The sequence below is a fragment of the Camellia sinensis genome, chromosome 5, assembly GCF_055761805.1.
Source record: "Camellia sinensis isolate YWXY chromosome 5, ASM5576180v1, whole genome shotgun sequence".
Taxonomy (NCBI): Eukaryota; Viridiplantae; Streptophyta; class Magnoliopsida; order Ericales; family Theaceae; genus Camellia; species Camellia sinensis.
The window spans coordinates 216227629-216241009 of NC_138965.1; the positions used below are offsets into that span (position 1 = coordinate 216227629).

Consider the following 13381-nt stretch of genomic DNA (forward strand, 5'->3'; position numbering starts at 1 on the left):
AATTTACCTAAGGTAATAATAAATAGGATAAATTACATTGACATCCCCTAAGATTTATATTTATTACAGTTCTCCCTCACCTTTTAGAAATTACATCTCCCTCCCTGAGATTTAAAGTTTCATTACAGATTGTTCCCTCCAACAATTTAATTTTTTTAAATACCAATTTTTCACTCACTGGGTAAATTACATTAATACCCCTCACATTTTAGAAATTACAATCCCCTCCCCAAGGTTTAAAGTAGCATTACTAATTGCTTCATCGGTTAGTATTAGTTGAAAAAAAAAATCATTGAAAAAAAAATTAATTGGAAAAAAATTATTTGAAAAAAAAATTTGTTAGTCAAATTTTTAAATTTTTGTTTAAAAACCAACATAAGATAAAAATCACACTGACACACCTTGAGATTTATGTTTATTACACTTGAAAGATAAAAATTATATAAAAATGATAATTATTTTTTATTTTTTATTTCTTAACCAAATTAATTTTTAATTTTTTAAAAAAAATCTAAAAATCAAACCATACATAACTTAAAAATCTTTTGATAAGTCATTACTTACGTTGATAACTTATTTAATTATTTGTTAATTTTACGACATTTTTACCATCTAAAATCTGTTTGATAATCATTTCGTTTTCACTTTTCAATTTATATTTATAAAAATTTTAAAAACTGTCACAAAAACTTGTTTGATAATTTTTTTAATTTGTAAATGGTTGTCTTAGTTTGTAAATTTGAAAAAAAAACGTAAATTCAAAAAATGAGTTTATGTTGGTTTTTAAATAGAAATTTAAAAATTTAACTAACAAATAATTTTTTTCCCAATTAATTTTGTTTTTCAATGAATTTTTTTTTCAACTAATACTAATTGAGGGAACAATTGATAATACTACTTTAAACCTTAGGGAGGGAATTGTAATTTCAAAAATGTGAGGGGTGTCAATGTAATTTATCCAATGAGGGCAAAATTAGTATTTAAAAAAATTAAATTGCTGGAGGGAGCAATCTGTAATGAAACTTTAAGCCTCAGAGAGAGATGTAATTTTCAAAAGATGAAGAAAGGAACTGTAATAAATATAGATATCAGAGGGTGTCAATGTAATTTACCCTAATAAATAAGGCCAAGTTTGGTTATCCTAAATAAGTACACACTATTTATCTTTTTTTATCACATCATCTCTCTACTTTTTTACACATCTTTTCATAAAAAGATAAAAAATACACTTATTTAAGTCATCCCAAACAACCCCTAACAATGGGAGATGCTTTAACTCGGTGGGTCATTTTATCAAACAGTTTAAAGGCAGAGAAAATCAAGCGGATCAATCATTCACATTTACGCAGAGATATGAGATCGCGTGCTTGACCTCGTCGTCCAATCGGCTTTCCTAGCAATTTAAGGGCGTCATCCCAAGTATCTTCTCTGCTATTTCTTTGTGAGTGTTGGTGTGAATTCGTGCTCGGCTTTGTTGGTACATTCAGAGCTCAGCTTTGTCAAATCACAAAGAAAACACCACAAAGCACACCTTCCTCTCTCTTTCTTCTTCTTTACAAAACCTCACAGCACCTTCTTCCCTCTTTCTTTTCTCTCCCTGTAAGAAGCCCTTTGTATGGCTTGATTTATTAATAAGAGAAGGATAAAAAAGAAAAAATATATATTTTGTTTATAAGTTGGGTGAAAAAAAAAATTCTTTTATTTCTCAGTAAAATATGTTAATTGATTATAAAATATTTATAAACAAAAAAAAAATTCAATCTTATCCGCCTCTCACATATTTTATTTTCAACAATGCTAGGTAGCTCAAAATTTTGTGGCTCAAATGACTCAAATCACTCAAAACGACGTCGTTTTGATAGATTTTGAGTGTAAAACGACGTCGTTTTGAGTGATTTGAGCCATTTGAACCACAAAATTTTGAGCTACCAAACATTTTCTTTTTATTTTTTTAACTTATTCCTCATAGAGAGTATATTTAATCCTTCATTACATCTTTTATCAAATTTAAATTTGATAAAAATTTTACTCCAGTAAAATGAGATTCAATCTTTGTATCAAATTAAGGGAGAAACAAATTTTTTTATCAAATCAAGAATAAATCAAATCTTTCATTAAATTTTTAAAAAGCTTTTTTGTACTTAAGTTTGATAAAATTGTTAAAAGTTAAAGGATTAGAGCTGGTTTTTTTCAACAATTTTGATGAAAAGTAAAATTTGGGAGAATAAAGTAATTTTTTAAATGATTTTGATAAAAATTTTAATGAAAAGAATTGAGTAGTTGATATCAAATCAAGGTTTTTATTTAAATTTAAAATCAAATTAGATAATAAAAAAAAAAATTGACAAATGATTAGAGATACCCTAATGAATACAAACTTCATAAGAAAGAGAATGAGGGATTGCAAGCGTGCTTGTAAATAGGAAGCTCATAACCAGTGGCAGAATCAAAAAATCAAATTAGAAGAGGCATTTATTAATTATAATATTGAAAAATTTTACAAAAATATTTAAAGCAAGTTTTTACGATTGATTTCGAGAAACATAAAAAAAAATAATGATATTTATAACTAGTGTATCATGGAAATATAAAAAAATATATATATAAGTCTTAAAATAAATTATATAATGATAAAAAAATTTATACAAAATTTGATTAAAAATTCAATATAATGGTAATACCACGTCATCATTAGTATGCGATATCACCAACTAATAGTAAATAAACACATAGAGAGTGAACCTCACATGTCAAATATAACTAATAATCTAATAAATTTCATAACTTTATAGTAAGATTACTTATACTTGCATGTCAATAATAATGACATCACCGTTACATTCAAAATTTTTCACAAAATTTTCATAGATGATATAGTTTATAATAGTCTCTTCATTTTCATTTAAGATAACCATTATTGTTCTCATAATTTTTAAAATGTCATTGACATTTTACTCTAATAATATTTTTATAATTTTTTTATTTAAAATATTTTCTTTATATTTGCAACAAAACAACAACGCTCAATTAGTACACATGTCTGTTTAGGAGGAAAACGATTGAATACACACCTAACCTTTGACATAGTACACATATGTGTTTAGAAGGAGAACGATTGAATACACACCTAACCTTTGACATAATGCACAAACTAATGGTCCCAAAACTTGAACCCATAATTTTAAGGTTATTAGGCTAAGTCTTAATCATTAAATTAATAATCACTCTCTTTCTTTATATTTGCAAAAAAAAAAAAAAAAAATTCCCAAGATTCAGGGGGGGCCACGTGACTTCCCTCGTCCCTGGCTGCCTCCGCCACTGCTCATAACTGCAAAATGATCTATAAAACCCAACTCCAATCAAAACCAAGTACACAAATCCTATGAAACATAACAAGTTTGAACCATGTTTTCTCTGTCAAACTTGCGACAATATCTTGCCTTTTGTGTGAGCATGATCCCTTCAATAACAATACCATCAGTTTTATTGACTACCCTAGCAATGCTGGTCGGGACACTACTCCATGAACTCCTGACCATCTCCAAAACACTTATACCGCGGCAAGTCTTTGATAAAATCTTATCCCTCATTCAAAACTTCCATTCCCAGACGACTCTCATCATTGATGAGTACAATGGGCTCTCTGTCGATGAAATGTTCGAGGCATTAGAAATCTACTTCCGCCCAAAAATCAGCCCTTCGGTTGAACGGCTTAAGATATCCAAGGCACCTGGAGATGAGGAAATATGTGTCAGAGTCAACCAAGGCGAAAAGATTATGGATACATTCGAAGATGTCCAACTCACTTGGCAAATGATAAGTATCGACTCCGAAGAGACAAGATTGACAACTTTGGCCGCTCTTTTCAAAAAAGGGTTCAGCGTAGATCAATTCAGCTCAAGTTCCACAAGAAATACAGGGAAAAGGTACTAAGCTCTTACTTGCAACATGTATTGAAGAGGTCAAAAGAAATGAAAGAAGAAAAAAGGGTAGTGAAGCTCTACTCAGGTGGTGGAAAATTGGGCCCATCCATCCACTTTCGACATCCAGGAACTTTCGACACATTGGCAATGGATCCAACAAAGAAAAAGGAACTGAGAGATGACTTGGACAGGTTTGTGAAGGGAAGAGACTACTACCAGAGAGTTGGCAAGCCATGGAAACGCGGGTACTTGTTGTACGGTCCCCCAGGCACGGGCAAGTCCAGCCTGATTGCTGCCATGGCTAACTATTTGAAGTTCGACATTATTGACTTGGAGCTCACAAAAATCCGGTACAATTCAGATTTTCAGCAGCTTCTAGTCTCTACTGGAAATCAATCAATTTTGGTGATTGAGGATATTGATTGCAGTATAAAATTTCAGAACCGACAAGATGGAGTATACAAAAATGATGACACGCAGGTGAGTCTGTAGGTTTACTCTCCATTGCACTAACTGCAATAATTTAGCAGATATGATGCATGAAAACAAACCAAACTGCATAATGTTCCTAGAAAAACATATAGTTGTTGAACCTTCAACATTGTAGCAAAACTTCCAACGGCTGTCGAAGTTAGTAGCATATATTGGAGGGACACTGAATCCTCAAAATCCATGTCCCCATATTCGAATGCACTTTCAGTTGCATGATTGTGTTTCGACATATTCACCACATCGTGTGCATTGGGGATATGCGGGGGACAGATTTTATTGATGGGCTTGAAAAACAACATTTTTTTCTTGCTTGCACGTACCCCAGCTTCACACTTTATTAACTTAAGAACTGTTTCTATTTTCTTATTGACAGTTGACATTGTCAGCGCTTCTTAATTTTATTGATGGTCTCTGGTCAAGTTGTGGTGATGAGAAGATAATTATCTTTACAACCAATCACAAAGACAGACTAGAACCTGCATTGCTGAGACCGGGTCGCATGGACGTGCATATCCACATGTCCTACTGCACTCCTTGTGGGTTTAAGATCCTTGCTTCTAACTACCTTGGCATAAAAGATCACTCCATGTTTCCTGAAATCGAGAAGCTCGTGACAGAGGTGGAGGTAACCCCCGCAGAGATTGCAGAAGAACTCTTGAAAAGTGATGAAGCAGACATAGCCCTTGGAGGACTCAGCAAGTTCATACGCACAAAGAAAACAGAACATGATAAAGCCAATGCTGAAGGGAAACAAGGTCAATGAACAAGCTGAAGAAAGCCCATGAAACAAAGGAGCTGAAAAAGAAAGCGAGGAAAATTAAGAGGAAGGCAAAAAAAGGGGAAGAAGCAGAAGATGAGGTGATGGTGCATCCCTTAGTTATGGTTATTAGCCTATAAATAACAAGTTTCTCACTGTATTATGCCCACTTGGTCTATTCTTGTGTGCTAGCCAAGTAATATTTTATGTAATATTTGCAGGTTCTGATAATTCGCATAAAATCTTTATTAGTGAAGTGAATAATTTCATAATAGATGCAGCAGAGAGACCTTTGTTGAGAAGAGTAGAGTAGACATCCTGAAAAAATGATACTCGAATGAATATCAAATACAAAACTCAGATAATCAGCCATCTAGAACTTCTGGTTCGGTACCTATTGTGCAAGTTGTTGATACTAAAAGAGAAGACGAGGCCTCACAGAGAGAGTAGAAAATTAGACAAGTCAAACAAAGTTCAGTTGCAACACAATAGACAATTAAAACCGGTAATTGGCATCCTGTCATGAACCTAGAAGTGCACACAGGCACACACCAGGGCTGGCCCTGAGTTCGTCGGGCCCTAGGCAAAATCTTAAAAATAGGGCCCCTTGTAGCATTAAAAAAATATATATCCAAAAATTTTATCCCGAAACCAAAATTCAAAGTTAGTGTGATATTTTTGAGTAACTACTCTGGGTATCATTGCATACATAATCCCAAAAAATACAAAATGTAAGTCTGTAAGGCGCATGAGAAACTCGGCACTGATTCCTCTCAGCTAGACATCTCATCGAACACCAAAACTACAAACCTTAATAAACTTACTTAAGCATGAGAACTAGCCACACCAAAAATCGTTACAAGGGCAAAACTAAGTATGGCCATTATCACCAAAACTCACATAAATACCTCACAGAAACTTGAGACATAGAGGAGTTTAGAGAGAACTCACCATTGATTTTTCATTCTTCTGGTCATTTTGTCAAACACCTGGCCTACAACATTCAAACTGGAGAATTGGGCAGGGGCCGCGCGAACGCAGGCCCCCACTAACACAAATTATGACGTAGGCTCCACCAACTTGGGTAGACCTTAGGCGGGCACCCCTCCTCAAGTGCAATGGAGGTCACCAACCTAGGCCATGGGCCTAATTGATCGCCCATTGACCCCGTCCAGGTAAGTATGTTTCAATGTTCCTCGTCTCTCTGTCTTTACTCTACTCCTCTTCCTCTCCTCTTCTACCTGGTTTTCGATGTGGGATACTAAAAATATTTAGCCCATCAAACCTTCTCCTATGCACACAAGACCAAACCCAGATCTTTCTTCCAGATTTTCACACTTCTGTTTTTGGTACAAAGTAAAGGAAGAAAACAGAAAACAAACAAACAGACAACAAAACAAGATCAGAGGAAATTCAGAGGCTAAATCCTCCGATATTCCATTCCAATCATATCTGTAACAATCTGAGTCCTAACAGCAATAGGTGGTTCCTCAACCACCACCTCTCATGTTGGCGAGCTTATCAGCACAGTGGTTGGTTTCATGTGGGATGCGTTGAATGGACCAGTTGCACCTTAGGAACAGGTGCCTTGCATCTTCCACAATGCTTCTGAAGGAGCGGTGTTGAGAAGGACCTTGAGTTAGCAAATCTTCAGCCATGGTTGAGTCTGTCTCAATTATGATTTCTTGGATCACAATGGTAAGGCCTCAATAAATTCCCCGCATCTCAGCTTCAAGGCTATGGCACTCCTCCAACTTGCCATAGAAGCCACGCAGCCAAATGCCTTTTTCATCTCTGAAAACACCTCCAAAGCCACCCTCGCCAGGATCACCTCTAGCACACCCGCCAGTATTCAAATTTTCACTCTTCAAAGTCGGGGAACAATAGGAAGAACAAAATAAATCGCCAGAGCTGCTTTTTTTTTTTTTTTTTTTTATGAGAAGTCTATGTTTAGTGTCCATTTAGTTGCTTGAAATCTGTGTTTTTATAACTTTGCTTCGTTTAGATTGCATCAATTTTTTCATTTGGCATTTGATCTCAAATCCTTGTGTGGACCTTTAGATCTGTATTTATGGATGTCCAAAGAATTTACAATAACAAGTCATTTAAATACTGCTAGATATGCTTCAAAATGTGGATCTTAAAAGCCTTGAATTATAACGTACGTAAACCTACCCAGAATAGGGAGGCAGGCGAAAAGGAAAAAGATCCATCGGTTACAAGGACCTGTACAAATCTTCTTTTCTCTGTGGAACACTACATACATGATATAATGCCCATAAGAACAGGACATAGCAAGAGGAAAAAAGAAAAAAAAGAAAAGGAGATACAAAGTGAAATTTACAACTTTTGATTGTAACATAACAACCCAATCTTCTCAATCTCGCCACTGGTACACTGAAAAGCTCTTGTTCTTTGACCAAAAACTCCAAGCTCTCCCCAACTTTATTTTCGAGATTGACTTCGATAATGGTTTTGATTCCGGATCAGGCATTGCCATGTCGCCACTTTCCGGCAGCTGACGGGTTGTCCGAACCGGCGACGGATCTCGTTGCCGCTGCTCTCGGAACAACATCAAAAGCTTTTGAGCTTTCTGCTTCCCTCTCATAGTCCCATTCACGGAAATCGACACCAATGACGGTATTACCCCTTCTTGGAGGACCATTTGAATGCATTTCTCGCTTCCATTACACAATATCAGAAGGCATGAGGCAGCTTGTTCCTGATCAACAGGCTCACCAACATCTAATACCGTCGCAAGCCCATTAATGAGCCCCAGGGATGATATCATTTCGTCTCTTGCCAACTTACTTGAAGCTAAGTTTATAAAGACGGGTATGCATTTTTCAGTCCACGCTTGGTCACCCGAGTCTGTGACAAGGGATAGTAGTACATTCATGATGCCAGAGGAGAGAAGTTTCGGAATGTTGGAGGGGTGGGTAGAGAGATTAAAGAGGGCATGGAGGGCATCTAGCTTGCATTGGGGATCGGTTTCGGCTCGAAGTAAGTTGATTAAGAAAAGGACGGCTTCACTTGAGCCAATGACAGGCTTGGCTTCATCAAGGCAAGAAAGATTCAGGTAAAGCGCTGTTGCTTCTCCGTGTGAGTTGGATTTGGTAACCAATTCGTCCAGCAATGGAAGTACTCCTGCTGCCAACATCATTTCCTTGTTTCTGAAAGCAAGTTGGATGAATATATAAAATAAAAAAGAAAAAAGAAAAATAAATAAAAAAGAAAAGATTAAAAAAAGTATTCATTATAGTTACAAAAACATATGCAAGGTCTAAAAGATGCAAAAACCTGTTGCTCCCTAATAAAAGAGGAATACTAACAATGTTCTTCAGGGGAATTTTTTTTTTTTTTCTTTTACCCCTTTAAGTGGTGCCTACGAGTGAATAATCAGAATTGGAGTCACCTTGTTTTCCCTTTCCCAATACTTGACTTGAGAGGAAAATGAAGAAAAATTTTCTATATCCAATCTGGAGAACAACAATTTTTTTTAAGGCTGTCAAAAGGATAGCATGGGACACTGGGGGACATGCAGCCCTTAAAACAACAGAAATGCTAATAAAAGCCAATTTGCCCAATTCATGAGAAGAAGGTTAATTTGCTTCCTTTGATACTTTCTCAGCCAATGATCAAGAATTCCTTGGAAAAGATAAAGAATTACACACCTTCATGAACAGACTTTCATCTAAAACTAATAAAACAATTGTAATCACACGCAAGTAATAAGTACAAATTATCATAAACAAGAGACAAACCTGTTATTGTTAACAGCAAGATTGAAGAGAGCCATGGCTCCAATTCCCTGAGCCATGTCATGCCTCTCCTGCACAGCACACTCTAAAAACCGCAGCAGTGCTTCAACAAAACCATTAGCCCCCATATAAATCCTAGCTTCTTCATCATCCTTTAGCAAGAGCCTTATCTTTTCTACCACAATGCACTTTTTTCCCAAGTCATCCTCTTTGTCCAAGATCATAAAAAACTCATCATATCTTTCAAGCACATTATGCTCAAACTCTTCCTCGTTTACAGGCACATCCTCTGCTTCATTTCCTTCAGCCTCCTCAATTATACAACTCTCCTCTATAGGAACCACCTTTACACCCTTCATGTTGCAGGACCGAATTTTGTCCATTGACTTTGAATTCACAGACTCATTCTCAGACAACACGAGCCTCCAGTAGTTGAGATCTAGAGACTCTGGTGGGCCATCGGGAACAGGAACTCCATTCTGTTCACACCAACTAGCAACAAGACCCTTGACACAGTAATTAGGAGTCAAAGAAAGATGGGGTAGCTGCTGTTGAGTTTTTGGGCAGGTGTTGTGCCCATCACTAAACCATTTTTCAATACAAATCCTTTCATAAGTTTGCCCGGAAGCAATGATGACTGGGTCATACATGAGCTGCAACGATATTGGACACCTCAACTCTTCAGGCGGGAGGGGCATCTGCCCTGATCTCCTGAAGTTTGGCTTGAAATTGAAAGAACCATGTTTTGAGAGTTGTTGCTCGAAGACATGACCAACGCCACCTGGTCCACCGCCATCGTCAAAAGAGCCCTGAACAGTAGGGGAACAAGGTGTTGAACCCTGTGAATCGTTGTCATCTGAGAAGTCACTTCTAAATAGCTTGGAGTATTTTCTCATGAGATGTAAAAGATAAGCCACGATCGACTCCTTCCTCTTGTCTTCCTCAATCCGGGCCTTTTCTATTAGCTTCTTCAGAGCCCTTCTCTCGGTAAGAGCTGTTCTCGAAGATGTGATGCCAAGTTTAGAAGCAGCCTGGTGAAAATATTCAAGCTCATTATTGTCATTACAATTGCTGTTGAATCTCCTCCCTTGCTGGAGAAGTGCAATTATATCGTCACCAATTTGCTTCTCCAATGGATCAAGTGAGAACTCGGTCCCCTCAAGTTCACTTAAAATTTCTGAAATCTGAAATGAATATAGTTACAGTTGAGAGTCAATATCATGTATTTAATAAAATGGCAATAGCTTATAAAAACTAGAAACAATGTCATTACAGAACAATATTAATATTGCCTATTCTACACAATTTCATGCAAATTATTGAACAAAAAATATTTTCCAGTTAGAAAAGAGATGAATCTAATTGAAGAGGAACCACAAATTGCAGTGGAAAAGCGCACAAGGATCATTTGAAGAAATCTTTCAGTTTCAATCACAAACACAAACAAGAAGATAGCCAACAGAATTTAGATTAAAATTACCTGACAGCCAATAGATTGTGGAACAATATCTTTGACTCGCTTAAGACCATCTTCAAGAGCACATCTTGCCTTCTCATATTTTAGAACAACAGAATCCCCGGTTATAGCCTGCATTATAAGGTTGATTCTAATTGTAAAACATTCCTCTAGGAAAGAAAAGAGACTCAAAACCTTTCGACCAGGTCAAATGAAGCACAAATGTTATATTTTGTGGCCAAACCATGATTTCACATTGATTACATCAAATGCAAATCAGTAAAAGACATCAACCTATAAACAACAGAAATTCTATCATGTATCCTTATGGGATATAAACGCTTATCAAACTAATCATTGACCCACAATTTTTTAAGGGACCACTAAATGACTACGGGACAAAACCTAAAAGGCCATTACCTAGTGTTATCCAATGTGGGAGATGTTGGAACTCGGAAGGGATAGACTGAACACAGTCCTAACCTTGGGCATTATACACACCTTGTGACTTCCCTAAGGCTTAAACTCGTAGGTTATCAACAAAGTAATAAAACATAACAATAGAGCTACTTCAATTTATTTTGAACACATAGCCACTGAGCCAAAAGATTAGAAACCATTAACAAACGAGTAAACAATTCCCAAGTGGAAAGCCCATTTTAGTAGTGGGAAACATCATTACTGTATAAACAAAATATATTCAAAAAAAGGGAGATATCATACCAAGTAAAGTTTACTACATTCACAGCAATGTTGAAGAACATTCTTGGTCTTCTCGAGCGCAATGTGCAGAGAACATAGTGCCTGGATACCTGTTGTGCTCCGAGGCCGTGATGCTTCCAGAACAGGGAAAATTCCTAGCACTCTGCAATAAATTGCAGACATTGTCTTGCACATTCCTCCATGCAACTGCATTTAGCAACCACACATTTGTCAAGCCCTCAACCCTCAATTAACAGAAGCTGTGAGCAAACTCAAATGCTACGCCAGAAAATCAGAACCATTTTTGCTCACAAGGACAACAAATTTTCAACTCGTGTTATAAGTCAAATGTTCACCAAATACCTAGCCTAACACTCTATTTGGATTGTGAGGTGACAAAAGAAATAAATGATTTTAGTTTCTCACCTTCTTGTTTGAATGAACGATGAATAAAACTTAACTTCTGAAGGATTTCTCCTTCTCACCATTTCTCTTCCTTTCTCACCGTTTCTCACCTCTTTAATAATCCAAACAAGTCATGAGAAATTTCATTCTCTCCATTTCTTTTACATTCTCACTAAACCCTTCAATCCAAAAGGAGTGTAAAACATTTTCCATATATATATATATGTGTGTGTGTGTGTATCAATTCCAACTTCAACTCAAAAACTATTTAGACTGACCAAAAAATATTCTCAAACGCCAGAATAAGCACAGAACAAAACAACAAAAAAAAGAACTTTTCAGAAATGTTCCATTTGGATTCTTACAATTATATGTACCTTTGCATCACCAATTGCAAACAAATTTTCTTCAACCTCAACAATATCCATCATTCACTTTCACCGAGGGAAACTATAATTTAATTTTATATTGCCTGAAATGCAAAATTAGAATACAACAAAATCAGCATATCAGGAGAAAACTTCCCATCCAAAACGCGCAAGAACTAATTTTTATTTACAATTTTAATTATACATCTTCAAATTAATCCGCGAATAATGGTATATTATGAATGGAAAACAGAATCACATTCAACAAATTACAAAATATGAAAAACAAAATTTGTATTACCCATCTCCTTAAATATTGCATACCCACCCAAGTTTGGAAATTAAAATTTTGAAACATACATGTATGAGGAACAGTAATCACAACAACAACAACAACATACAAACTGTCAAAACCGTTTTAAAAAAAACATTGAAATTCAAAAACGAAAACAAGATATAATTTTTTTATATATATAAAAAAACAAAATTGGCCTGCTCAGCTGAGATCTCTACAAGAACGAAACACGAATTGGGCAAATTGAGGTACGGAAGCTCCGAACAAACAAAACAAAAACCCAAAAACAGAAAAAACACTAAAACACAAGAAAACGCTTTTCCAACCGTTGGAATAAGAACCAAGCCGAATAAACCTAAAGAAATGAAAACATTTTGTGAAAACAGAAACAAAATACTACCTTAAAATGGATGAAAAAAGAATAGGGTTTTAGGAGGTGAGAAGGTACCAGAAATAACAGAATGAGCCAAGGAGGCTTCATTGAAAGGACATTTACAAAGATTAATGAAGGTATAAAGTGAATTAGGGCTTGGATGATCTGTTGGACATCTCATCCCAATTAGGTTTTCGAGTTTGGATCGGCTGTTTTAGATAGCGAATATCACGCAGTGTAGCAAGCGAGATATTAGAGAGAGAAAGTGAGTTTATAGATAAAGAGAGAGGGGGGCGAAAATGGTGAGGGAATATTAAAAATAATATTCAAATGGGACGAATATAAAGTACTAACTGACACTAGTTGTAATTTTTTATTTTATTTTTAAATTATTAATTTCTTCTATCTAATCTTTAAAAAAATTTATTTCATTTTATGTGATTTAATTAGTAATGATTATTTAAATCATTAACGGTTTGAACTTGATTTAATGATAAAAATGTCACTTTAAAATTTGAATACTAGAATCAACACTCATTTTTCTTACTACAATTTTAAACAAATTACACATCATAATTAATTAGTTTGGAATTTAGTTATAAGATTGAAATGATTGTTTCTTTCAGAGTATTGAAATTAGCGAGTCGCTATTCTTAGTGGGTGTTTGGAAAGTGAGTTTTTATGTAAGTTTTTTTAGTTGTAGAATATTATTGAAGAAAAAATTTTTGGTGTTTGGAAAATAGTTAGGTTTTTTGTAGTTGGATGTAATGTTTGTGAGAGAAAAAGTGAAATGATTATGGAATTTGATGTAATATTTTGTTTAGATTTATTTTTTTTGATTTTGCAAAA

General features: G+C 35.3%; 2 protein-coding genes and 1 non-coding gene across 6 annotated transcripts; 1 reads left to right on the top strand and 2 right to left on the bottom strand.

Annotated features, from left to right (window-relative positions):
* The first annotated feature begins 1942 nt into the window (after window positions 1-1942).
* LOC114323620 (AAA-ATPase At2g18193) lies at window positions 1943-5428 on the top strand. Its single transcript, XM_028271280.2, is given in 3 exon segments — window positions 1943-3840; window positions 3843-4403; window positions 4789-5428. Coding segments are annotated over 3 exon segments (1386 nt in total). The 5' UTR covers window positions 1943-3405; the 3' UTR covers window positions 5179-5428.
* A 764-nt stretch (window positions 5429-6192) lies between these two features.
* Window positions 6193-6355, bottom strand: LOC114323642 (U1 spliceosomal RNA). Its single transcript, XR_014331254.1, has one exon. It is a non-coding gene; the product is annotated as a U1 spliceosomal RNA (small nuclear RNA).
* A 939-nt stretch (window positions 6356-7294) lies between these two features.
* On the bottom strand, window positions 7295-12869 carry LOC114323619 (U-box domain-containing protein 6). Of its 4 annotated transcripts, none has more exons than XM_028271277.2 (6): window positions 12608-12869; window positions 11874-11968; window positions 11113-11298; window positions 10414-10521; window positions 8937-10117; window positions 7295-8345 (listed from the first exon to the last, which is right to left on the bottom strand). In XM_028271277.2, exons 2-6 carry the CDS (start codon window positions 11925-11927, stop codon window positions 7550-7552), a joined length of 2325 nt encoding a protein of 774 aa, XP_028127078.1. In that variant the 5' UTR covers window positions 11928-11968; window positions 12608-12869; the 3' UTR covers window positions 7295-7549. The 4 variants fall into 4 exon arrangements, with proteins under 4 accessions (XP_028127078.1, XP_028127079.1, XP_028127076.1 ...); XM_028271278.2 differs by having other exon boundaries at window positions 12560-12869; XM_028271275.2 differs by having other exon boundaries at window positions 11862-11968; window positions 12608-12847.
* Between the last annotated feature and the right edge of the window lie 512 nt (window positions 12870-13381).